Genomic DNA, 26,371 nt, shown 5'->3' on the forward strand with positions numbered 1-26,371 from the left:
AAGAGGACAAGCTGTGGATCTAGATTGAGGACAGCACATGTCTTTCAAAAGCTCACGCAAAGCGCTGCGGAGAGTGATGGCATCAGAAAACACTGTCGTGTATTTAGAGAAGATAAAGACTAACTCAGTAATGGAATCCACACTTTTGGTACATAATTACCATCATGGTGAAGAGCTGGTTCCGCCGGGTCTGTCGATCAGGAAAGAAAATGGCAGCCCCATTGAGAAGGGTGTTCCTGACTTCTTGCTTTAGGATCTCCATGGGCACAGAATCTCCATCAGCTCTATCTACCACTAATGAAAAGGAACAATGGGTCAGCTCTACCACATTCCACCTGTCCATTAATTAACCCGCTATAACTGATGACAAATTCACTATTTTCCATGTTGTGCTCTGTATCAAAGTGACCTATTTCTATGTATAGGTTAGGCAGTATAAGTAATTTAGCTTTTCTTTACATGTAACTGAAACAAAGACTATACAAACAAGTTGCATTCAAGTCTGTTCTCTTGAGACACTCTTGGCAAAGCCTTAAAAGTACTCTTAGATGTGGCATGTGTTTCATCCTCAATCTGTTATTACAATCTCTCACTCTCAATCTATTGGCCCAATCCCAGTGTTAAGATTTAACAGTGTGGCTGGGTGGTGATGGCACACGCCTTTAATCCCAGCACTTGGGAGGCAGAGGCAGGCGGATCTCTGTGAGTTCGAGACCAGCCTGGTCTACAAGAGCTAGTTCCAGGACAGGCTCCAAAACCACAGAGAAACCCTGTCTCGAAAAAAAGAAAAAAAAAAAAAGAAGAAGATTTAACAGTGTGATAGTGATTACCCTCAATATAATAGAACCGTACCTGAAACTAGCAGGAAGTTGGCTGTAAAAGAACAAATCCTCAATCTAAAACACTAATCCAAAAGGCATCAAACAAAATGCTCCTGGTATGTTAGAGATATAAACCAGTTGGCAGAGCACTTGCTTCGTTTCGTGATGCTTTGGGTTTATGGGTCCAGGACCACATAAAACAGTGTAGTGATGCTTGCTTATAATTCTGGTACCCAAGAGCAGAGATAGGAAGATCAGAAATTCAAGGTCATTCTCAAGTGCTTAGTGAGTAGGAGGCCAGCTGGGATACATAAACCCATTCTCAAAGAAAAAAGAAAGAAAAAAAATGGGAGGGAGGGAGGAAGGAAGGCAGGCAGGTTCATGTCCCACAATCTCTTTCTGGCTCACATGGTCACTGGACCCCTCACACTTCTATAGCCAAGTGGTCACCAGTACAAAGTCACATTCAAGGCACTCCCCAGTCCCTACCATCACATAAGTGTGTGTAGAGCTCCTTGGCAGCCTGCATTCCCTCAGGGCACTGTGCTGCAGGTTTCTCCTCCTCAGAGGCAGCTGGTGGGTCACTCTGCAGCACTGAGAAGCAGCTCTGCAGAAGCTGCAGCAGCAAGGTCTGTGCACAGATGCATTCTTCCCTTGGGCTTCAGAAGACAAAGAACATCAGAGAGCAGAAAGGCAGGTTCATTTCACCCTCCAAAGCTATGTAGCTGTCTACAAAGGATTTCCCTCAAGCCATCAGGTTCAGTAAAGGAACACCACCAGACACCTGGAAACAGACCCTGTCTGACTGCCCACTGGGGAAGGAAGCATATTTGTGATTTGTTTCTTCACCTGTAAAATGAGGAGACAAATCATGTCCTTTATCTAAAAAGCTGAGATCAGAACATTTGAGCCTCAAACTTTGGATTTTTTTTCATGATTTTGGAATATTGGCACATGCATGCATGCATCAGAGAGGGAAAAGGAAAGAGGGGAGGTGAGCAGAAGGGGGGGGGAAAGAGGGAGAAGAGGGAGGGTGGGGTAGAGGGAGCTCTCTTGGAGTCGGGACACAAGTGTGAATATGAACTTCATGGAGCTGGAGAGATGGCTTGCTCCACAACCATAAGAATTGACTGACATTCACATTTCAGTTCTGTGGAACAAGCTAGGCATCCCTGTGAGCTCAGCAACCCAGCTCCAAGGTGTGTGTGTGTGTGTGTGTGTGTGTGTGTGTGTGTGTGTTCAGGGAGGAAGTGGGGCACCAGGCACAGGAGGATTTCTAGGGTTTACTGGCTTTCAGCCTAGCTAAGAAAAAAAAAAGTGATATCCAATGCCCTCTTCTGGCCCTCACATACACACAGGTCCACATATCCACCCTCATGAGCACCAACTCATACACACACACAAAATAAATAAATAAGTAGATAGATATATAAATAAGTGAATGATTTTTTAAGTGAAATTCATTTGCATACAACTTTTTTATGCATTTTTTTTCAGTGCTGCAGATTGAAGCCAGGGCCTTGTGCATGCTTAGCAAGCACTCTGTCACTAGGACTGAAGCCAGGAACTTGCGAATGGTAAGTTAGCACTATGCTGCGGGGTTATGACTCCCAGCCACACAATAGTTTTAGCTCAGCTGCATTTGACTGTGATTCATGATATGAAGTGAGATATGAAATTTTCCACTTGTGGCATACAAACAGTTTTCCCAATTTTGGGATTTTGGATAAGAGATGCTCAACTTGAATCACGATAATGCCTGGCCTGTTTATACTAGCAGGACAATCAATAAGGAAATGTTTGAGGAAATATTCCCTAAACATTTTATAGAAATCTGAGGTGCCATTTTCAACAATCAAATATTTCAAATCAAAAGAATACATACAAAAAAGTATATAAAAAGAATATCCATTTCAGCTTTTTTATGATTGTTACTTTATAATAAATTCTGACCTACTTTTGCTTTAATTTACTGTAAAAATTCCAGAAGATCTGCAAATCAAGACCCGTAAAGTCCAGGAAAGACTTATATTTTAAGCCACTTTCCTTCTGCTGCACCTAAAAAAATAAAGACCAGAAAAAAAGTAAAATTAAAGATATATTTAGAGAAATATTGGGATGTCTCACTTACTTGTCATGGTTAAGAAATGAGATAACCCACCTGAGTGAAACTCCCACACAACTTAGAAATACATGTGTGTGCAAACACAGATAACTATGACACTAATGCACAAATGGCCACGCAGGCTCTCTATCTTCATAACACATACATAAAGGTTTACATGATAATGATGCCCAGGACTGTCCTACAATGTATTTGACTTCCCTACTTGTGGGCTGCACTTCTGTTGTAACCTAGTTACTACTCCTAGGCCTTTCTCTTTTCTCTGCTCTGATAAGAGTTCTTTTTTGTTTTCATTTGTTTGTTTTTGTTTTTCGAGGCAGGGTTTCTTTGGAGCCTGTCCTGGAACTGGCATTGCAGACCAGACTGGCCTTGAACTCACGGAAATCTGCCTGCCTCTGCCCCCCGAGTGCTGGGATTAAAGGCAGGCATCTTCACCACCTGGCCTGGTAAGAGTTCTTAGCTGACACAGACCCAGATGCCATATGTGCACAGCTCAACAGCTTCTTGTGCACTGAAGACAAAGAAAGCTAAAGGTGGACACTGCTGCACACACATGAGGACTCCCCTGAAGTTAGCCAAGCACTCCATGGTAAGTAAGATTCCCTTGAGTGAATTGATATTGTGATTTACTAGTAATTGTAAAAATCAGCATCAAAACCCCAATTATTTCAAACTCAAACCCTGACAGTTAATACATTTAATAAAAGAAATTCACTCTAGACTTGAGAAGTAATTCTCAGACTTAAAGAACAAATCCCATGATGCTGCTTTGTTTGCTGCCCCTGCACAAGCACAGGTAGGCACAGAACCATGTGCCTGCAGGTCTACTCCAGGCAACCTCACAAGTGCCACATGCCATGTAGTATTCCACAGACTGGTGCCACAGAACCCACTCTGCCCAGCCTTTCTGTATTATTATGAAGTATGAGAGCTGTTATGCTCACTGATATTGCCATTGCTTCAGAGAGGCCAAGTTTTAAAGATGCCTGTTTCCCTTAACACCGTCATTCATGTCTCCTGGAGGAATGTTGTACAACAACGGAAAAAACCCTACCAGGTCTTGGGCGAGCTGCTGTATGAATTGCAGAGTCCTGAGGAGCAGGGTGGCCCCATAGATATTCTCTGTGTCCTTTCTGCAGTGGGCATAGAGGATACTTTGTTCAGCTTCTGCCCTTGCAGGCCGGAGGTACCCACTGATACTCAAGCCTTGTACACCCAAACGTTCTGCTGACTCCTGGCGTGTGCAGAGGAACTTCACCATCAAGTACTAGAAAGGATAAAAGAGAACTAAGAGAAGGAACTGGAATCCCTAAGTGCAATGAAAAAGGACTGAGAGGCCTTTTTAGGAAAATCCCTCTTGGTTTTACTAAGCATTTTTTTATAAAGTGTCACCATACCCAATACTGGGGAGACAAAATAAGTGGTATCTTCAGCCAACAGAAAAAAAGAACACAAGCACTAAGTCAAGTTCTGTAGAAATCATACTAAGAGCAATGGCTTTCTGAAAGGCAAAAACCAGGTAGAAGTGAGAGAATTAGTCTTGCTAAAAACAGATATTTTGATGAAAACGGTCAATGCCATAGGGACTCACTTCAAGTTCTCAACCAGCATGTGCAGGTCACACAGAAGAAAAGGAATGGCCTTGTCTGCGCAAACGGAGCAAAGGCATTTTGGAAGCTCAGCTTTGGTACAAACTGCTTCTTAATGGGAAAATTCCTTTTATAAAGGCCTTGTTGTCCTTTCTTACTTGTAGTTTTACATTTTATTTATTTATTTCATGTGTGTGGGTACATGCATCTCACAATGTGCTTGTGGAGGTCAGAGGACAAACTAAAGGACTTGGGATCAAACTCAGGTGTCAGGCTTGGCAGCATGCACCTTTACCACTGAATCATCCCATTGGTAAGAAAGCCTTTCTGAGTCTATTACTCAACTGCCAGCTAAGTACTGAGCACATACTATGTAAGAACTCTGAAGAAAGTTCTGAGTTCTCTTACCTACTCTAAGATTTACTCCTAAGAAAAATAAATTACATGGAAAGGCATGCTCTCAAAACTGGGAAACAAACCCACTCCTCTTGAACGGACGCCTGTGGATTGTAGTAGGTCTTTCTGATGTATCTCAGTAAACCTAAAGATTATGGCCCAATTCTCTTACAGCATGTATCATGATTCCACACCCTCTCTCAAATAAAGTCTTCTCTGATAAACCCCAGGCAGGGTTAAATTTCCCTTTGTCACAGAATAATATTACATCTGCCTCTCCCATGCCCTCTAAGGTTCCCGGGTTGGCTCAGGGCTGGTGCAGTCAGCCGTGTTTGTAGAAGGGGAGAGCAGGTGAATGAGCGAAGAGCAAACTGGCTACTGCTTACTTTGGCAACTCTGCACTGTTGCAACTTGACATCAGCTTCATCCCACTCTTCTTCCAGCTCAAACCAGCCAATGGGATCATCCTCTCCAAGGTCATCAGATGAGCAACCAATCCTGTGAATACAAGTGTAATCATAAACATTTTCTTGGTTTTGTTGAGACCAGGTTTCTCTGTAGCTTTGGAGACTGTCCTAAAAACCTGCTCTGTAGATCAGGCTGGCCTCAAACTCACAGAGATCCGCTTGCCTCTGCCTCCTGAGTGCTGGGATTAAAGATGTGCACCACCACTGCCCAGCTATAAACATTTTCCTACTTTCCTAAGTTTCTTCAGAGCCTGATAGATAAGGCCTCATCTAAATGACTCTTGAGCCAGGCATTTCCAGTGAGATGCAGGAGTGATGCACCAAAATGGGTACCTCTGAAAATGGAGAGGCAGGAGGGGCTTCCCTTCCCTAAGTCTGGCAAACTTGTACATGACTAGCCTGAGGTTTGAGCCATGTACAAACAGTTGAAGGGTAAATGCTTCCAATCCTGTAGCTCTCAACAGGAAAATCTCAGCCTTCACAGGCCCCTGTTAATTAGCAAATCCTCCAAAGGAAGCCTTCCATCCTTAGAGCTAATGGATAATTGCATGCTGCTCTTTAAAAGCCAGATGGGTAAATGCTGCTCCCTCTTAAACAATTAAGTAACTAAGGAGCAGGCATTCTTCTTAAATACCATTCTTTTTTGTTTGTTTGTTTGTTTGAGATAGTTTTACTATGGTAGCCTTGGCTACCCCAAAACTCACTATGTAGATCAGGCTAGCTTTGAACTAATAAGAGATTTGCCCGCCTCTGCCTCCCAAATGCTGAGATTAAAAGCCACCATGTCTGGCTTCAAGTTCCATTAAAACCTCACACTACTTGGCCTATGACTCAGCTATCACACTAATAGCTGTGATAGTGTTCTGTATAAACATGACAAGCAACCACAAATAACTGCAGGGAAAAGTAAAGAAAACCCAGAATAAGTTCTGGAACAAAGGAAAAATTTTGCTCTCTTCCTCACATAGGTCTTTCTTGGTAGAAATCTTCTGTCATACAACTGACCACAACAGAACAGGTAGGATTTGCTAAGCTCTAAATGCCAGTGAGTCTCATCCATAACACATGTTTGAGGAATTTTAAATGTATTCTTTAAGGGCAAAGAATATAGTTCAGTGGCATAGCATTTGCCTAGAAAATGTGAGACCTGGTTCCACCGTTGGCTGTATTCCTGTCCCCTTATCACCATGCCTGGCAGAAAGTGTCCTGAAGGAAGTCTGCAATGTAGAAAGCCAGCAAAGAGTCAGGGACTACAGAAGCAAGCGCTCGCACTAATGGAAATAGAAAACACTATCCTGAGTGAGGTATCCCAGAGCCAAAAAGATGAACATGGGATGTACTCACTCATAATTGGTTTCTAGCCATAAACAAGGGTCACGGAGTCTACACTTGGTGATCCCAAAGAAGCTAAGTAAGAAGAACCTTCATCTGGTGATGGATGGAGACAGAGACAGAGACCCACACTGGAGCACTGGACTGAGCTCCCAAGGTCCCGATGAGGAGCAGAAGGAGGGAGAACATGAGCAAAGAAGTCGGGACCACGAGGGGAGCACCCACCCACTGAGACAGTGGAGCTGATCTATTGGGAGCTCACCAAGGCCAGCTGGACTGTGACTGAAAAAGCATGGAATAAAACTGGACTCTCTGAGCATGGCCAACAATGAGGGCTGATGAGAACCCAAGGACAATGGCACGGGGTTTTGAACCTACGTAATGTGCTGGCTTTGTGGGAGCCTAGCCAGTTTGGATGTTCACCTTCCTAGAAATGCACGGAGGGGGGAGGACCTAGGACTTACCACAGGGCAGGGAAATCTGACTGCTCTTTGGGCTGGAGAGGGAGGGGGAGAGGAGTGGGGGAGGGGGAGAAGGGTGGGAGGAGGGGGAGGGAAATGGGAGGCTGGGAGGAGGAGGAAATTTGTTTTTTTTTTTCTCTTTTCTCAATAAAAAAAAAAAGTTAAAAAAAAAACACACTTTACAGCAGCAGGTGCTGACTGGGGAGCAGAGTGCTAGGAGAACACAACAGGCAAGACGTTTTTATTTCCAAAAGGAGAGAAGATGATTATTTATGTAGGCCAAAAGTTGGCCTATATTGAAGAATAACTCATGCTAGAACCAGATCAAATTATTAAGGGATTTATGAATAAGTTTGTATTTAGGTTAAAAAAATTCATCCTGTATAAGATTTCTTGTTTGACAGAAAATTTAGAGGAAAAGACCTATTTTAATATCCCAAGAGTGAGAACATGGCTGCTTAAAATTAGGTGGCACCTGTAGCCATTATTAAAAAAGAAACTACGCTAGGTGTGGTGGTAGATAGGCCCAGGACGCAGGAAGCTGAGGCAGAAAAGACTGCCACAAGTTCCAGGGTAGCCTGGGCTACATAATGAGTTTTAGGCTATCTAGACTAATAAAATTTTGTCTCAAAAAAACAAACCAACAGCCAGGCAGTGGTGGCACACACCTTTAATCCCACACCTTGGAAGACAGAGGCAGGCAGATCTCTAAGTGAGTTTGAAGCCAGCCTGGTCTATAGAACAAGTTCCAGAAAAGCCAGGGCTATTCGGAGAAATTCTGTCTCAAAAAACCAAACCAAACCAAACAAACAAATAAACCCCAAAAACTCCAAAACCAACCGACAAAACAAACAAACAACCCCCCCCCCAAAAAAAAACAAAAAACAAAGGAAGATGGGGACAAGAAAAGAAGAGGAAGAGTTTTATGTCCTTCCCATAACTACTGTATTTTCACAGGTGATTTGTATGCACATTCAAGCCTAAGTAGCATGTATTGGGCAATGTTTTAGGACTGCTGTTAACCTTGGGAAATATAAGAGCATAGGCAGTAAATCCAAGGCTCTGATCTACAAGTTCTAACTTTAGCAGCAATAGGAAGGCACACTATCAGAAGTCACCAAAAGCCTCTGTGACTTCGTCCACTTTAAGTCTTTATCTTAACAACTGACACCACACTCATTCCCTGATTTCTAAGGGTATAGCCTGGCTTGCCCCCTATTCTCTGAGGTTTTTTTTTTGCTGTCTCTTAACTAGTGCTATTCATCAAGGAAACCTATGTCTTCCTAGTCCACAGTCCTTTAGAGCCATCTCTTCTATCTCCATGTCTTCATTTAGTTTGATTTGTTTGAGACTAGGCCTCAACCTGTAGTTCAGGCTGGCCTTGAACTCTCAGAAATCCTACTTCAGCCTCCTGAATGCTGGGATTAAAGGCATGAGACACCACACCTGGATTCAGTATTTTTAATGACCATGTCAAAGATTGTCGTGCCTGTCCCTACAATACCAGAGTCTCTTCTAGAATGCTGACCTGTTTGTCCTACTGGTTATAACACATCTAAGTCTTCCCAGCAGGACTAACAGTGTGCACACCACCCTCCCATAAACCTGCTTCTCCCTGGGGCATTTTTTATTTTAGAGAAAGGCACTACCAAGTTCCCCCACCTGACTATGACCCACACCGTGAACTCAGTGCTGCCTAAGCCTTCTTTTCTCTTCCATTTGCTAGTCAGTTATCCCCAAGCCCTACCGCATCAGGCCACCTTGCTCCACTGCTGCTGCTACAAAGGTTGTTATGCTGGTCGAGGCCATTTTTACCTCCTCCCAGCCCCTGCCTCTATGCTTGTCTTCCTCCATCCACGGAGCTGCAGCACACGCCTAACTAGTTCTTCTAGAACATATATGTGACCTCCTTCATCTTCCTCTTAACTCCCCCATAACATGTTCTACCCTCTGCCTGCTTGCCTCCCCCACCCACTACACACACTGCTTTGAATATACACTAAGACCTGAATCAAAGACACTTCTACTGAACTGGCCTCTCCCAGATCTCCAGCTCTGTCCCTCATGCTCTCCTCGACAGTGCAGCTCAGTCACATAACCACCAGATCCTTCACTATGCCATACTCCACCTCAGGGCCATGGTGCCTACTCTACTCTCTGCTCAAGCTACCCACTACTTCTTCAAGCAGCTACTTAATGTGTAACTCACTCTTCAGAAACAGCACGGCATTGCTCACTGGCTCAGGGTTACATTTCCCAAGTGAGGCCTGCCATCTGCTGCTAGATCTCCTGTGTCACACTCATTACAGTTGACTTTGTCTCCTTGCAGGAAACTCTCTGTAGTCCCTGCAGTGCCCCCTCTAGTACTTTCTCCACTACAAGATCTTCAATGCATCAGGTTGGCACAATAAATCCTTAATAAACATTTTTAATGAAAGTTTGAACCGTGCAGCTGGAGAGAAGGCTCAGAATTTATAGCACGTGTTCTTCTAGATCCAGTCCCAGCACTACATAATGGCTCACAATCATTCAGAACTCTGGCTCTAATGGATCCAGTGTGCTCTTCTGACCTTCAGAGGCACCATGCACATACATGATGCATACACGCCTAAAACATTCATACATTAAATAAATAAATCTAAAAATAATTTAAAAAAAAAAATTAAAGCTTGAATGGCAGGAGAAGGGTTCAGGGCAGGATAAATCTCCCAGCGGTCAGGTGAAACTCACGCTGCTGCCAAGTAAGGCATGTATCACTCCCCAGCCATTCTGAAGACCTATGACCCTTGTCACAGAAAGGGCCAAGTAAGAAATTATGAACAAATTAACACCTTCTTTGCAAATGCTTTTAGAAAGTAACAAAGGCCTCTGGCCTCTATGGTGAGTTTACTGGTACCTTTCTATAAGCATAATTTGACGACAATAAGAATACATCTTCTTCTTCTTCTTCTTCTTTTTTTTTTTTTTAAAGACAGAGTCCTCATATGTAGTGGTGACTAGCCTAGAACTCACTATATAGAATAGGCTAGCCTCAAATTCACAAAGATACTTGCTTCTGCTCCCCAAACACTGGGGTTAGAAGCATACATCTCCACGCCCAGAAAGAGAACAAATACATCCTTACTGACCACATGGGATTTCCCTCTGTTTTGTACCTGCTTTTTACAAACTGTCTCAGTTCCTGGAGCTTCCATTTGTCATATTTTTCAAACCGTTTGAAGTGTTCTTCTGCATGGAACTTCTCAGAAGGTGAGTTATAAGCAAATACTAGCCCACACTGGGCACCAATGCCACCACGGCGAACCTGGAAACAGAGGCAAAAATTCTGTGGCTATTTTATCTCCAGCTGATATGGTTAAATGCCAATAGCTTACAGCACAGTAAAGCCATTGAAGCAGCATTCAAACACATATGTCCTGGAAGATGAGAGAGCTGTCCTACAAAATGTTAGCATGGCTTCCTCCATCAGTACAGTCACACCGTTCAAAGACGTATAACTCGATCCAAATTTGTCCACCCGCCCTCTGCTAGAGGATGGAGAAGAGGAAAATATTCACTGCACACCCAATAAAAGGCAAGGCCCTCTGGAAACATAACCCAAATCACTTTTTTTTTTCCCCTCCCCAAGACAGGGTTTCTGTGTTTTGCCCTAGTTGTCTCAGAACTCACTCTATAGACCAGGTTGGCTTTGAATCCAGAGACCTACCTGCCTCTACCTCCTGAGTGCTGGAATTAGAGGAGTGTACCACTACTGCCCAACTCAATTCACTTAAAATTTCTTCTTATTTTATGTATGTATTTTGCCTGCATATATGTCTTTGCACCACAGACATGCTTGATACCACATGGTGAGTTACCGTGTGGGTGCTGGGAATGGAACACAGGTCTTCTGGAAGAGCACCCAGGGCCCTTAACTGCTAAACTATCTCCCCAGACCCTAATTTACTTTACTTTTTTTTTTGTTTTGTTTTGTTTGTTTTGTTTTTCGAGACAGGGTTTCTCTGTGGCTTTGGAGCCTGTCCTGGAACTAGCTCTGTAGACCAGGCTGGTCTCGAACTCACAGAGATCCGCCTGCCTCTGCCTCCCGAGTGCTGGGATTAAAGGTGTGCGCCACCACCGCCCGGCCCTAATTTACTTTTAAAAAGCAGTACCACTACTTAAAGATGGTAGAAGGAGAATTACCATAATTCTGATCTGTGTGACTTGAAAGGCAGACTCAGTTCCTGCAGAAAAAATAGTACTTGCTCTGGTTTTTCCAGTCTCTGTAAGAAAACCTAAGAAAAAGGGGGAAAAAGTTAAGATGTCTGAGTCATTTTTAGTCCTAATATCAAGAATCAACCAAAACAAGGATAACTGGCCTAGCTGTACCTTCGTGACAATTAGAAAAACAATACCTCTTGGGGCAGATATGGCTCCTTCCCCAACACCTCCATCCCCTGCAAAAAGCCTTAGGCAATAAGAGCACTAGCTAACCCCCCCCCCCCCCCCACGGTACTATCTCCTCAGATGGTGATTTTAAATCAAAGAGACAGAAAACTGCAGGATCAATCCCCTTCCTAAATCACCCCTAAAGCCATGACTAATGTTTCACTGGGCTGACAAAAGACAGGTAGGTTTTAGCAGCTGGAAAAAAAAGATTAGCCAGCTTCTAAAACATTCTGTCAGAAAAGATTATGAAAAACAATGAAACGGGAAGGGGATTACTGGGTATCTGGTCTAACACATTCTGAGTTATCACCAGCTTTTTCTGTCTCTAAGCTGTTTTACAATTATGTAAACTGGATATTGAGGGAATGCAAGTGATTTTTGTACAAAGAAATAAAAATAAAAAAAAAGAAATAAAAATTCTATATAAATGTAGCTGATTATTAATTGTAAGCAAATTCCAACATTCCTTTCTATTGGTCTTTGTGTGTTTTTATGAATTTTCCTCTTTACTATTGATAATAGCTTAATAATTTCTTACTTCATTAAAAAGTCTGACGTATTCATTTACAGTTGCATGAAAGTCATACACCTTTTTTGGTTGCCTTTTTGTCTCTTAACTCACACAAAGATCTGCTGCTAGACACAACATGCAGCTGTACTATGCAAGGACATGCTCAAGTCAGTGCTACATGAACATTCCTCTGACCTGGGACCCTAACCTGCTTTCAGTCATCCTCCCGGAAAGTCAAAACACTGAAATGAAGTTCATGCTCTCTCTCTCTTCTTGTTTTTTTTTTTGTTTTTTGTTTTTTGTTTTTTGAGACAGGGTTTCTGCATAACAACTTTGACATCCTAGAACTTGCTCTGTAGACCAGGCTGGCTTCGAACTCACAGAGATCAGCCTGCCCTCTGCCTCCCAAGTGCTGGAATTAAAGTTGGGTGCCAAGGGGCTCAGTGGTTAAGAGCATTGCCTGCTCTTCCAAAGGTCTTGAGTTCAATTCCCAGCAACCACATGGTGGCTCACAACCATCTGTAATGAGGTCTGGTGCCCTCTTCTGGCCTGCAGGCATACACACAAACAGAATATTGCATACATAATAAGTAAATAAATAAATATTTAAAATAAATAAATAAATAAAGTTGGGTGCCACCATCACCCAAAGTCCATGTTCTTACTTCATACCTGAGTTTAGCAATACAAACATTCATAGACTGGGTTTCCAAAAGACAGTGTGAAAAATGTATCACCAAGACCAAGAAAATGGACCCAAAGGAACCTTTACTAATTCATCACATGACCTGATTTTATTATTGCTGAGAAGTAGTACAATGGCAAAAACTCATAAAACTACAACTGATATTATCAAATAGAAATTCTGTCTACAATTTTAAGAAAACATGATGCCAGAAATACACACAATTTTAAGAGCAATATAACCAGACAATCCTAATTATTCCCAGAGTTCTGGATGAACTTACTTATGGGAATTTATTGTATAAAGACATTTGTTTTCTGGGTTTCAGTGTTTCTCTGTGTAGCCCTGGCTGTCCTGGATTTTGTTCTGTAGACCAGGCTGGCCTTGAACTCAGAGATCTGTCTGCCTCTGCCTCCCACATGCTGGGATTAAACGTGTTCACCATCATGTCCTGCTGATTTATTTTTTTCCTTCCTCCCTATCTCCATTTCTTCCTCCCTCCCTCCCTCCCTCCCTCCCTCTCTCCCTCCCTCCCTCTCTCCCTCCCTCCCTCCTGACAGAGTCTCACTAAATAGTCTAGTAGGCCTGGAACTCACTATGTAAATCAGATTGGCCATAAACTCACAAATATCTGTCTGTCTCTGCTTCCCACTACTGGGTGGGATTAAAGGTGTGCCACCACACTAGGCCAAAATAAATACTTTTAAAGATTTTAATTATTAGTTCATTTAATTGTATGTGTTTGTGTGTGTGCCTGAATGTATACATGTGTGCTATACATAGGTGCTCACAGAGCCAGAAGAGGGCATCAGATTCCCTAGATCTGGAGTTACAGGAGATCTAAGACTACCTGATATGAGTGCTGAGAACTGAACCCAGGTCCTCTGCAAGAGCAGAAAGTGCTCTTAACTGCAAAACCACCTCTCCATCCCTAAAATAATTTTTTTTTAAAAGAAGGAATATATTGTAAAGGCTAAAAGAGATTGTTCTGTACCTTTTTTTTTTTTTGGTTTTTCGAGACAGGGTTTCTCTGTGGCTTTGGAGCCTGTCCTGGAACTAGCTCTGTAGACTAGGCTGGTCTTGAACTCACAGAGATCCGCCTGCCTCTGACTCCCGAGTGCTGGGATTAAAGGCATGCGCCACCATCGCCCGGCTTGTTCTGTAACTTATACATGCCTGCTGTGGCACAGTATACCTGCATTCACACACTCATACTCACATGTATAAGCATATATACTTAAAAATTAACTCTGTGTTTCCTTGTCTTGTCATTTAGCTTTTTTTTTTTTGAGACAAGCTATCACTATATAGTATATAGCCTATGCTGGCCTTGAACATCTGATATTCCTACCTCACACTGCTGAACGCTAAGATTATAGGTGTGCACCGCCATGCCCAGTCAGCTGCTCCCTACCTGCCAATAACAGAAATAAAAACTTAACCAGTCACAGAGTTAAAGAATTTAATGCATCTGTCCCTCCAGCTCCTATTAGCCAGTCATCCCTTAAAGACCCAAGCATTAGTGGCAATAACTTCCATTCAGAAGTTAAGGAACATCAGCTGCCTCAAATGTTAAGATTCCTTCCCTGAGCCTTCTTTGGGTTCCCAAAACTGAAACATCCTAGACAGAGAAGAAACTAGATGTGTGCCAATCAGAGAGTTTTTACTGTTCTAAGAGAAAGGGAAAACAAATGGTGTTCCTCTTGCACTGGCTCTTCAGGCCCAAGTTTCCAGACAGTCAGAGTTGTGTGAGGAGTGTCTAAGATAAGTTGAGGGCTTCTGTCCACACTCCACACCCTAAGCCACAAAAAAACAGAAAATCTACCTGCCATAGTCCAATCTAAAAATTCACCCATCCAAGGTAAAGGAAGTAGGAAGGGGAGGTGGCTGGCGAAGGATCCAGAGAGAATAAGGAAGTATTCAAATGAGGCTAGGGACAAGGCAAGCAAAAGTATCTTACAGGTAAGAGATGTCTATGTATGTAGATTTTTCAGACTGAACAGTGGTAAAAACCCACATTGTAAAGGAGAGGGAAATACTGTAAAGCATATGGAGGGATACTTTATAGCAGTTTGGGGAGTACTGTAAGTAGGTGGGGGGATAATGTAAAAGCAGGCAGTGGGTAGAATACTGTAATAAGGCAGAGAATATACCTGTAGTCCCAGGACAGAAGTCCAGGACAGGAGGATCATGAAGTCAGCCTGGGTGATACAGCAAGATCCTCTCTCAAAATACAACTGCACCAAAAAGTCCACATTCTGATGCCAGAAAATGCTAGTTCCACACATAACAGAAACAAAAGTTAATATTCTTTTTTTTTTTTTTTTTTTTTTTTTTGGTTTTTCGAGACAGGGTTTCTCTGTGGTTTTGGAGCCTGTCCTGGAACTAGCTCTTGTAGACCAGGCTGGTCTCGAACTCACAGAGATCCGCCTGCCTCTGCCTCCCGAGTGCTGGGATTAAAGGCGTGCGCCACCACCACCCGGCAAAAGTTAATATTCTTTAGAGTAGAGGAAAATTGCAGAGGATCTTTTGCAAAGTCATTTTGACTCTGACAAGTGAAGGGATGATAAAGGGGCAAAAAGCTGCCACCACCTCTTTCCAAGATCCTACCACACCTCCATCTTTTGGTGGCAGGCAAGCTAATGGCCTGCTGTGACTTTCAGTGAGGAAGACATATGGATGCAGTGAAGGAAAGCTCTTTGTGGAAGCTAAGGGGCTCAGGAGTGTAAGGAACCATCTTGTGCAAAATCTATTGCTTAAAAGTCACCAAGGACAGGAGTGCAACTGGGAGTGTCAATGGTGCCGAGAATGAACACAGGAAACAGTATGGGGAAGAGACAATGCTGGAGAAATGAAAGCCTGCAGGCTCCAAGGAAAGCTACAGCAAAACCAAATCTACAGCAGGAAGGGCTAGGACATCCCACTTTACTGAATCAGTAATATTCAAAGCAGTATAGTGAATAGAAAAGAGACACGCGCAAGCATGGATCAAGGCTACCGAGGTGGGGGGAAGGCTCATGAACACATCTGTTTGGGGGAAAGAGCCTACAGCAGAATGAAGCACATACAAACATACATTTGTGCTAGTAATGAAAAGGTTGCCTTCAACACATCAAATTCCAGAGCAGCTGTAATGTTCTTAGAGATGCTCTCAGATATTTGGGGATAAGGACCCACTGCCTTTCTCAACACTTTAAACCAACTCAACAGAAAGACCATTTAAACTTAAAAACAATTAAATGTGGTGGTGCACGCCTTTAATACCAGCACCCGGGAGGCAGAGGCAGGCAAATCTCTGAATTGGAGCCCAGCCTGATCTAGAGTGAGTTCCAGGACAGCCAAGGCTACACAGAAAAAAACCTGTCTTGGAAAAAAAAAAATGCAGTCACTTTTTCTATTCCAAGAAGAGGAGTCCTTGCTTTCTAAAACTTCAATTTTGAACAGCCCCAGGCTGTCAAATACTTAATGCTGTTACAGGTCATTACCCATCTAGGCAACAGCTAAACCAGAGTGTACAGAAGTCACTGCTGCCAACCTGAGGTGAAGACTAAATCTTTGGTGACCCATGCCTGTAATCCCAGTACTTAGGAAGCTAAAGCAAAAGGACTGCCTTCAGTTAAAGGCTAGCCTGGGCTACACAATGAAACCCTGTCTCAAAACAACAAAATCCACTAACATCTAGGGGCTGAAGAAATGGTTTTGTAATTACCAGTACTTGCTGACTTCAATTCAGTTCCTAGCTCTTATGTGGGCTCACAACCATTCCAGGAGATATGATGCCCTCAAACTTGCCTCCTAGGGCACTAGGCACACATATGCACATACATACACACAGGCAAAACACTAATATACACATTTAAAAATTTTATTTTCACAACACACCAAAAACACCAACATCTGAAAAATTTCAAGGCCAGAGTTTGAGTTCACATACCTACTTCCTGTGCATACTAGCAATAGACCATCTAGCACTTACCATCTCTTGTCCATGGCTCCACAAGGAGGTTTTCAGGTCCTGACTTATCTTCTTTCCCTTTGACATCACAAGCCTGAAGAGTCAACTGGAGAGGTTTACCTGACCAAAGAAAAGATAAGGCAATTTTTAAGCTAGGTCCACAAAAAGATGAAATTAGTAGAGCCTATGCCTACCCAGACTGCTAAAGCTTACCTGTACAAAAGGCAAAACAGGGGCCAGCACGATGCTGCCAAATCTGATGACCCAAGTTTGCAACTCAGGATCCACACAGTGCAAGAAGGAAAGAACTGACTCCTCCAAGTTGTTTCTGACTTTCACAAAGTGCATGCATGCCTACACGCACATATGTTACACACACGTAAATGTAATTTTTAAAAAATTGGGGGAGGAAGTGCTGGGAGATGTATCAGCAGTTAAGAGTACATATGTTCTTTCAAGAGAACCTGAGTTCAGTTCCCAGCACCCACATCAAATGGCTCACAACTCATAACTAAGCTCTGAGGATCGACACCTTTTTCTGGACCCTAAGGGTGTCTGCGCTCATGTGACCATACCCAAACAAAGACATACTACACCCACATAATTAAAGAGTAATAAAAATAAATCTTAAAATATTTTAAATAGATGAATAAAAGGCCAAATAAGATGGTAACAGTAGACAAAAGTCGATACTACCACTACATGCTTTCCTGAAAGCACTACTTTAAGGAGTAGTCTAGAAAAATCACTTTTCAGAAACAAAGTACATTTCAATATATAGATGAATACTATATATTAAACATGTGGAAGGATTCCTAAGATATTGTTTGAAGTAAAAAATCAGTTTTATTGAATCCATATTTAAATACATAATGTTTTAGCTCTTCTTTCTTTAAATTATCTGCAGGAGGGTGATGCGATGACTCAATGAGCTGAAGTCAATCCTTGAATCTAATGGAGGAAGGAAAGAACTGACTCCCCGAAGCTGTCCTCAGACCTCCATACAGGCACTGTGGCATATGTGCACATCCCCATGTCATACAACAATAACAAATATAAATAAATAAATAAATAAATAAATAAATAAATAAATGCAGGAAAATTCTGAAAGTTTAAAGAATAAAAAAAGTCAAATTTTGCTACAATGAACTAAAAAAATTATTGTTTTATAATAATATAATAAGTTGGATGTGGTGGCACACACCTTTACTCTCAGGATGCAGGAGGCAAGAGGCAGGTAAGTTTGAGGCCAACCTGGTCTACAGATTAAGTAGCCAACCAAAGTTATATAGTGAGACCCTGTCTCTAAATAAAGAAGTAAATAAAAGCAAACACCCACTAAGCTCTAGAATAGCCAGAACTAATCACTGTTAGTCATATGCAGTCCCCTCCATACTCTTCCTCTCTCTTCTGCTCCCTGTCCCAACAACCCCAATAAGAATGGTTAATATTTCTTTTTTTTAAAGATTTATTTATTTATTATGTATACAGTGTTCTATCTGTATGTATGCTTGCTGACCAGAAGGGGCACTAGATCTCATTATAGAAGGCTATGAGCCACCATGTGGTTGCTGGGAATTGAACTCAGGACCTCTGGAAGAACAGGCAGTGCTCTTAACCTCTGAGCCATCTCTCCAGCCCCTGGTTAATATTTCTTAAAAACACTTCAGCTTCTAGATGCCACCTCAACTTCCCACCCAGTCATGCCTGTTCCTGGCTCACGGTTTCTCCAGAGACTTTGCTAGTGTAGAGAGAAAATGGATTGATAAGACAATTGTCTGACTTTAAAAGTTAAACATAAAATAAATCATAAAGTTGTATTATATTGTACAAACACCATAGTGGGAATATCCCAGAAATGTCTATAATACTGAAGAGGACAGGATCAATCACTGAACTTAGCAATCACTGTGAACAGTTTTATGGGCACTGGGTTGAGATGCACTGGGTTCTCATGCTAGGTCATCAACAAAGTGTTGAGATGGACCCAGGCAGGGAAATCAATGGCAGGCATACACTGTTCCTGAGCAGCTATGTTGTGGAGGCAATGATCCTCCTGCACCAGAACTCAGTGAGCTCCCTCCCTCCAAATGAGAAATACTCTAACTTCCCAAGTCTCTCTACCAACACAATGACACACACCTATACTTCACCAAAGATGGCCGTGCTCAAAATAGCTACCACACCCAAGTCATTGTACTAGAAAATCCAAGAACCATCAGAAGACACATGGATGTCTTCTGCCAATCTGCCATAAATGACCCATAGATATCTTCCTCCTACCAGTTCTAGAGAAAATCTAGTCATCAGAAGATGTGCTCATCCAGTGATCAGGATACCACTATTACAACCCAGTCTACTCACTATCCAGAAAGACCAGAAGAGGCCAAAGGGCACCTGGAAAGGGTAGCATTATTATTTTCCACTGCCAGCATTTCCATCATGCCCAGGTCATTTACCATATTTCAGGAGCAGGTTCTGCCTGACAGATGCCATGGATGAGATGAGAGATGAGGCATCATAGCGTGTGTCCAAGTGGTCAGTGATGGTACACAGAGAGCTCATCACTTTGGCAATACTTCCTCTTGCTAGTGCAAAAGCCAGAAGAGTCAATTCTACCTCTGGAGTAGAACAGCAGCTACAAAGAACAAGCAAAAAACTTTTCACTTCCTAAAATACAAGAAAACCAGACAACTCAAACCTATACAATCAATCCCTATAAGTAAAATTAACCTGTCATGTGCTCCCTAGATGTTTACTAGAAATGCGGTTTCAAAATCCTTAAGATAGTCCAAGGAAAAACAGAATCAACTCGAGGGTCAGAAAATTAAATCCTCACCTTTGAAACGTTAATAATACAAAGCAATTTATTAAATCAAAGATAAATGAACTACTGCAGCCAGTCTCCACCAGGAATCCTTGGGAATGAGCTGGGTTGGACACAGAGCTAAAGGTGCATAACTTAAGAAGCATGAGAACTACTAGATCCACCCCCTTTATACATCTGTGCCTTTCCAAACACACCATAATGGAAACTGGAAGCTATCTGTGTATCTCAGGGAATAGTTAATGTCCTGAGGGCTTGCTGTGGGCAGCAAATGTCTTCACACCAAGTGTTCCATTCTATAAAGTTAAGTAGGCAACTTTTCCAGTTCTATAGGCAACTAACTAGGCTTGTTAGTCTATATGTAAGCAAGCTAACTTAAGACCACAATCTTAGCCTTGGATATATCTCTTCTAAACAAATCAGAGGCCCACTTCCTCTGTACCCCAATTCTTAAGGTCAAGGGATATTAAAGGTTACCAGGGTTAATTGAATTAGGACGGATTATTTCACTTTCTCTTTGGTTACTAAAAATGAATCATTTTTAGTGGAAACATTCTTCTAAATTTTTCTTAAGAACTGAATGAGAATATATGCCCTCCACCCCACACAAATTGTTCACCTCAGCATCCTTGATTTTACCTAGTTATCCTTACGAGGAAGCTGTCCACTTCTTCCAGAACATTGGGAGACAGGAAAGTTGAGAAGTCTGTAGATCCTGGTGAGAGGGACAGTGGTGGCATGTGCTGCAGTGCCTTCCTAGAAAAGTAACATGTGCAATCAGAGCAAGGCCAGACATGACACTAGACAACAGGGCACCATCATATCTTATGCTGAAGAATCTTTTGAGCTAGTAGAGAGTATTCCTGTGGAGAGCCTGGTGTGCAATACAAATATTGTTTCCCTAGGAGTCATATACTAAACAGTTTTGTTTCTGTTAGGGAATATTATTTTAAGATATGTTGCTTTTTTTAATGCTGCATTTGTTTAACTCTGTGAAGCTGTGATTCTTTGCCTATCTAAAACACCTGATGGTCTAATAAAGCGCTGAATGGCCAAGAATGAGGCAGGAGCAAGGATAGGCGGGGCTAGCAGGCAGAGAGTATAAGTAGGAGAAATCTGGGAGGAGAGAACAGAGGAGGGCGAACAATGGGAGGAGGATGTCAGGGGTCAGCCACTCAGCCAGCCATGGAGTAAGAAGGAACATTAAGGTATAAACAAATAGAGAAAGATAAAAGTCCAGAAGCAAAAGGTAGATGAGTTAAAATAAGAAAAGCTGGCTAAACCGGGCAGTGGTGGCGCACGCCTTTAATCCTAACACTCAGGAGGCAGAGGCAGGCAGATCTTTTTGAGTTCAAGGCCAGCCTTGTCTACAAGAGCTAGTTCCAAGGCTAGAGAGATGGCTCAGCAGTTAAGAGACTGGCTGCTCTTCCAGAGGAGCTGGATTCAAGTTCCAGCATACACATGGCAGCTCATAACTGTCTGTAACTCCAGTTCCAGGGGGATTCAACACCCTAACACAGACGTACATGCAGGCAAAACACCAAAGTACATAAAATAAAAATAAATAATTAAAAAAAGGAGCTAGTTCCAGGACAGGCTCCAAAGTTACAGAGAAACCTCATCTCAAAATAAATAAACAGGGGGCTGGAGAGATGGCTCAGTGGTTAAGAGCACTGCCTGCTCTTCCAAAGGTCCTGAGTTCAATTCCCAGCAACCACATGGTGGCTCACAACCATCTATAATGAGGTCTGGTGTCCTCTTCTGGCCTGCAGACATACACACAGACAGAATATTGTATACATAATAAATAAATAAATAAATATTTATAAAATAAATAAACAAACAAACAAATAAATAAATAAATGGCTGGCTAGAACCAAGCCAAGCTAAGGCCAGGCATTTATGATTAAGAATAAGCTCTGTGTGTGACCTTTATTTGTGAGTTGGGTGGTGGCCCCAAAAGAATAAAATGTCGCACTACATGTTTCACTTTTTTCCTTTTCTGGACGAGTTCCCTGTGTAAAGACTTCCTTGGCTACCTGGAACTCATGTTAAGAGTTAAGTATAAAAGACACAGACTCATGAAAACTGTCCCCAAGACAGTGCTGCGTGGATTTAGTAGAAAGTTTGCTTTGTACCAGAACCTTAGAATCTATGGCATCTAAAGAGGTGCCACAAATTTTGTTGATTCCTCGGGAGATCAGCACCATCACATTTTCTATGTCTGTTGTGGTCTTTTGGCCTTTTCACCTTAATGTTTGCTTTAAATTTATTTAACAGGTGATTATTGGATGCTAAAGGTGCACTGAGTACATGATTGTACCCTGAAACACTTGAAGGTATGCCAAGAATGCATGAAAACATCATAAGCCAAGCATGGTGGCTCACACCAGAATATATAGTATGTGTGTGTATACACACATATAGGCTTACACACACACATATAGAATATATGTGAAGCAGGAGAATTACAAGTTTGAGGTCAGCCTGGGTTACATGAGAGAGACACAGAGAGAGATTGAAATCTCTGTGTGTCTTTGTACACAAAAGAACATGACTGAGAGGAACAGAAGAGGGTGTCAGATGCCCTGGAGTTGAAGTTACTGGTGTTTGTGAGCTTCTGGATAGGGGTTTGGGGAACTGATCCACAGTCTTCTGTAAGAGCACAAGCATTCTCAACTACTAAGCCATCTCTCTATTCCATTATTATTTATTTAGGGTAGGGGTTTTTGTTTGTTTGTTTGGTTGGTTTTTGGTAGTCCTAAGGATTGAACCTAGGGTCTCTTACATGTTAGGCAAAGTATCAATCAGCCCTTTATTTTGTTTTCTTATGACAGGATCTTGCTATGTAGCCCAGGCTCAGCTTAAACTCACTTCATAGCCCATGCTGATTTCTAGCTCATGGCAATCCTCTTGCCCCAGTCTCACAAGTGTTGGAATTATAGATGTTTGTCACCATGCTTGACGATTTCTGCACTTGAAAATACAAACAATACAGCAACCTAACACAATGTCAGTTTCCTCTCTACTCTGGTTTTCCCTGCCTGCCTGCCAGACATTTGGAGCTGTGCTGGCAACTATGCTCAGATGCAGGTGTCAATAAAGGCAAAATCACATAGAGTGGTATTCATTTTCTCTCATATAAGTAAACATTTACTCTGTCCCAAATATATTTTTAGTTATTTCTCCTCAAGGCACATTTTTTCATTTTGTAATGCTTTTTAGATAACTGAACTTTAAAAGTCAGGGGAAGTGAAAGTACTATTGCATACATACTAAGAAAATGGAGCAAAAACATTCTGCCACAAAATGGTACATCATCAAAACAAACAAATAAACCCCAATAAGGGGTTGTGGTGTGGTGGCCTACACCTTTAATTCCAGCACTCAGGAGGCGGAGGCAGGCAGGTCCCTATGAGTTCAATGTTAGCCCGGTGTACATAGTGAGTTCCAAGATAGCCTAAGCCATGTAAAGAGACCCTTTCTCAGAACAAACAACAAAAACTAAGATAGACGTTCTTCCTCTCCTCTGAAAACTCAGTGCACACTGGTGAAGCTGTGGGTGACAGAGGCGCTGTGGCTGACCTATACTTGGATATGGAGCCTGAGCAGAGTGAGAGAGGTACCTGCACAAAGGGACAGACCAGTAATGGAATAAAGGTGCCAACCAGAATGAGGAGGGTGGAATGACACAAGTTATGGGAACTCGGGGGACAAAAAGGCACCGTGGCAAGGATGCTCACATCAGTGGCTCTATTAATGACACTGGAACAGGAAGGATATGTAGAGGTTTTCTGCAAGGGCAGGGGCAAGGAACCCTGGTTGCATAGAGGAATACTAAGAAAATAAGCAAGTTAATGCATGAAAAACACCAGGAGCCACTTCTTACCATCTGAGAAGGAAACGACAGATCCAGAAACAGAGAAAACAAGAATGGGTCTCATGGTACTGAACTGGAGGTGGAAATACTCATGTAATGTCGGTTCTTAGTATTAGAGATACAGAAATATAGGTGTGAATATACATATGTGTCTATATTTATTTTGATGTAAATGTGAGTTTGCTGAGCTGAGTTTCAAAGTAACGTTCTCCAAGGACCTTGCTTAGGTAGTAACAGAGCAAAGCCCTGTGTGAAAAGAAAAAATATGAAGGGTAACTATTTTATAATGACAATTATAAGAACAACGAGGAGCTAGACAGACAAGCAGATAGAAATAGAGATACAATACAAAAGGACACACAAAGGCCTGGCGGTGGTGGTGCACACTTTTAATCCCAGCAATCTGAAGGCAGAGGCGGGCAGATCTCTTGTCAGTCTGAGGCCAGCTTTGTCTACAGAGCTCGTTTCTGGACAGCTAGGGCTGTCAAACAGAGAAACCCTGTCTCAAACAAACAAATAAACAAACACCTCAAAACAAACAACAACAAGAAGAAACAAAAACAAAAAAACCCCATAAACTCAGACCGAAGGGGTTACCTAACCAATCAAATCTGGGACCATGTGAACTTCAAAACTGTGGTTAGGGCTAAAGAGATGGTTCAGGGGTTACAAGTACTTGATGTTTTTGTCAAGGTGCTGGCACCTACATCAAGTTGTTTACAAGTGCCTACAACTTCAAGAGATCCAAGAATCTCTTCTGGTCTCTGTGGGAAAGACACACATGTGTACACATAGACAAACAGGCACACACAAAAAACAAAGATTAAAAAATAATCTTGGTTAGGGTAATGGTGGTGCATGTCCTTAATCCCAGCACTCGGGAGGCAACAGCATGTGGATCTCTGTGAGTTCAAGGCTAGCCTGGTCGACAGAGTGAGTTCTAGGATAGCTAGGTCTAAACAGAGAAATGCTGTCTTGAAAAACTAAAAGAAAAAACAAACAAACAAAAAACTGTGGTTAACTATAAACCAGTCTATAAATCAGGGATCTGTAAAGCCTTACTTAATGTAAACAGAAAGTTTGATGGTGGTGGGATTTACATAGCCATAAAGTACCTCCTTACCAAATAATCGATAACAACAACAAAAAAATAATTCTAGAGTTGAAAATAAAATCTGACAACAGTCAAAGTTGACACAAGCAGTTCTAAAAACATGACAATCTGTGGTTTTGCTACCAGATGGAATGCAACGAGAGCATAGCACCACTTCTGTGACATTGTTGCACAATATCATATATATTTACATATACATATACGTTTGTCAGTGCAAAACATAACCAGGCCTGGTGGCACACACTTGGGATCCCAGCACTTGGGAGGCTGAGACAGGAAGACTGTGAGTTGCAAGCCAGCCTGGCTACACAATAAGGCTTTCTGAGTCAAGCAAAATGAAATTAAAAACCCAAATCTATTTGTGATGAAAAATCGGACGCGCCAGAATCATAGAGTACTCTTCAAAATAATTGACTTGCAATTTTCAGAGGGGTAAAGTGTTGCATCAGGTGTTTGGTTCAAGCAGGTTCCTGGAAGAAACAGGGTCTCTCCAGGATGACTTTTAGCTTTGTAGCTACAGAGAAAACAACTTCTGGTGAACTGACTGACTTTACCTTTGCAAAAGTCTTTTTTATTGTTACACAATTTACACCTTTAGCAAGTCAATTTCCCCATACCATAGCCTCTTATCTGAAGCTCTGCAAAGAGACAAATGCCAAAGCAATTTCCAGTCACAGAACATCTGTTTTCTGAGTCTTCCCACAACCAAGTTTTACATAGGCTTTGAACCTTTTAAGAAGCACTCAGATAAGATTTACATACTTCAAACAGAAGGTAGTGGACACAAAACGTAGTAGGCACAAAAGTCAGGTGCTAACATTCCGGAATCAAATCAGCTGCAAAGTTCTGCAGGAACTCTCCAGAGTCAAAATCTGCAGTCTAGGTCTGTAGATCAAACTGGCCTTGAACTGAGGGATCCACTTGTCTTGGCCTTCCAAGTACTGGGACTAAATGTGTGCACCACCACCACCACCACCACACTTAATCCAGTTTTTTATCTTTGTTTTTATTTTTGTGTGCCTGTTCATCTGTGTATACTACATGTACATTCCCAGCAATAAAAATGATTTTAAGGCAGGACTGAAGGATGGGGGGTAGCCACTGCTTCCCGACTGATTCAGCATTGCCAGCAGTGTCACTTACTGACAAGTTGTACTAAATAACACTAATCTCAAAAACGGACAGGAGAATAAATACTAGACTCCTCCTTCATACCCATACTTGACAGCTATACTAATGATGCATTCTGTTATGAACCCACATGCAATATACTAGCAATTCATTATTACAGAAGCACCTTTTAAAAATCAGGGTCTTACTAAGTAGCCCTGTCTAGCTGGAATTTGCCATAAAATGCAGACTCACTTCAAATTTGCATCAATCCCATCTACACCTCCCCAGTGCTGGGGCTTTTGCTCTACATGTTGCTACTTGACTGTGGGGCCCCTTCAACAAGAGAAAACTTAGTTTACTATCACTGAAAATATTTAACTCACTAGTGAAAAGAGTTCCCAACATGAGAGTCCAAAAACCTAGATCCAAAGTGACTCATCCCTGCCTGGTCGTGTGACTCTGGAAGATCACTAGATCCTCAACCTACAAAATGAAGATGACTTACAGAAGCACTTCAGTATCTGCAGGTAAAACAAGCCAACATTTTAAATGCTCTGTCTAATAGTAAATGTTACATAAATGCTTAACTGTTTCTGATGCATAAGGAGTAGAGACAGCATGGCTGACTTCAGGTCAGGGAACTAATGAGCTAATGAAGAAAGACACT

General features: G+C 42.1%; 1 protein-coding gene across 2 annotated transcripts in view; it reads right to left on the minus strand.

Moving 5' to 3' along the window:
* Zzef1 (zinc finger ZZ-type and EF-hand domain containing 1) overlaps window positions 1–26,371 on the minus strand; it is a 128,169-nt gene that overhangs the window by 75,592 nt on the left and 26,206 nt on the right. For both annotated transcript variants that reach the window (XM_041664185.1, XM_041664184.1), the window contains exons 7-16: window positions 20,237–20,353; window positions 19,230–19,408; window positions 16,792–16,890; window positions 11,374–11,465; window positions 10,347–10,495; window positions 5,318–5,429; window positions 4,001–4,213; window positions 2,779–2,879; window positions 1,311–1,480; window positions 161–294 (exon numbers count right to left, since the gene is read on the minus strand). In XM_041664185.1, coding sequence (XP_041520119.1) covers window positions 161–294; window positions 1,311–1,480; window positions 2,779–2,879; window positions 4,001–4,213; window positions 5,318–5,429; window positions 10,347–10,495; window positions 11,374–11,465; window positions 16,792–16,890; window positions 19,230–19,408; window positions 20,237–20,353 — 1,366 coding nt within the window. The remainder of the gene's footprint in view (window positions 1–160; window positions 295–1,310; window positions 1,481–2,778; window positions 2,880–4,000; window positions 4,214–5,317; window positions 5,430–10,346; window positions 10,496–11,373; window positions 11,466–16,791; window positions 16,891–19,229; window positions 19,409–20,236; window positions 20,354–26,371) is intronic.

Source organism: Microtus oregoni, unplaced genomic scaffold (genome assembly GCF_018167655.1).
Source record: "Microtus oregoni isolate MIOR12 unplaced genomic scaffold, Mior012 000015F_ref0000493, whole genome shotgun sequence".
NCBI lineage: Eukaryota > Metazoa > Chordata > Mammalia > Rodentia > Cricetidae > Microtus > Microtus oregoni.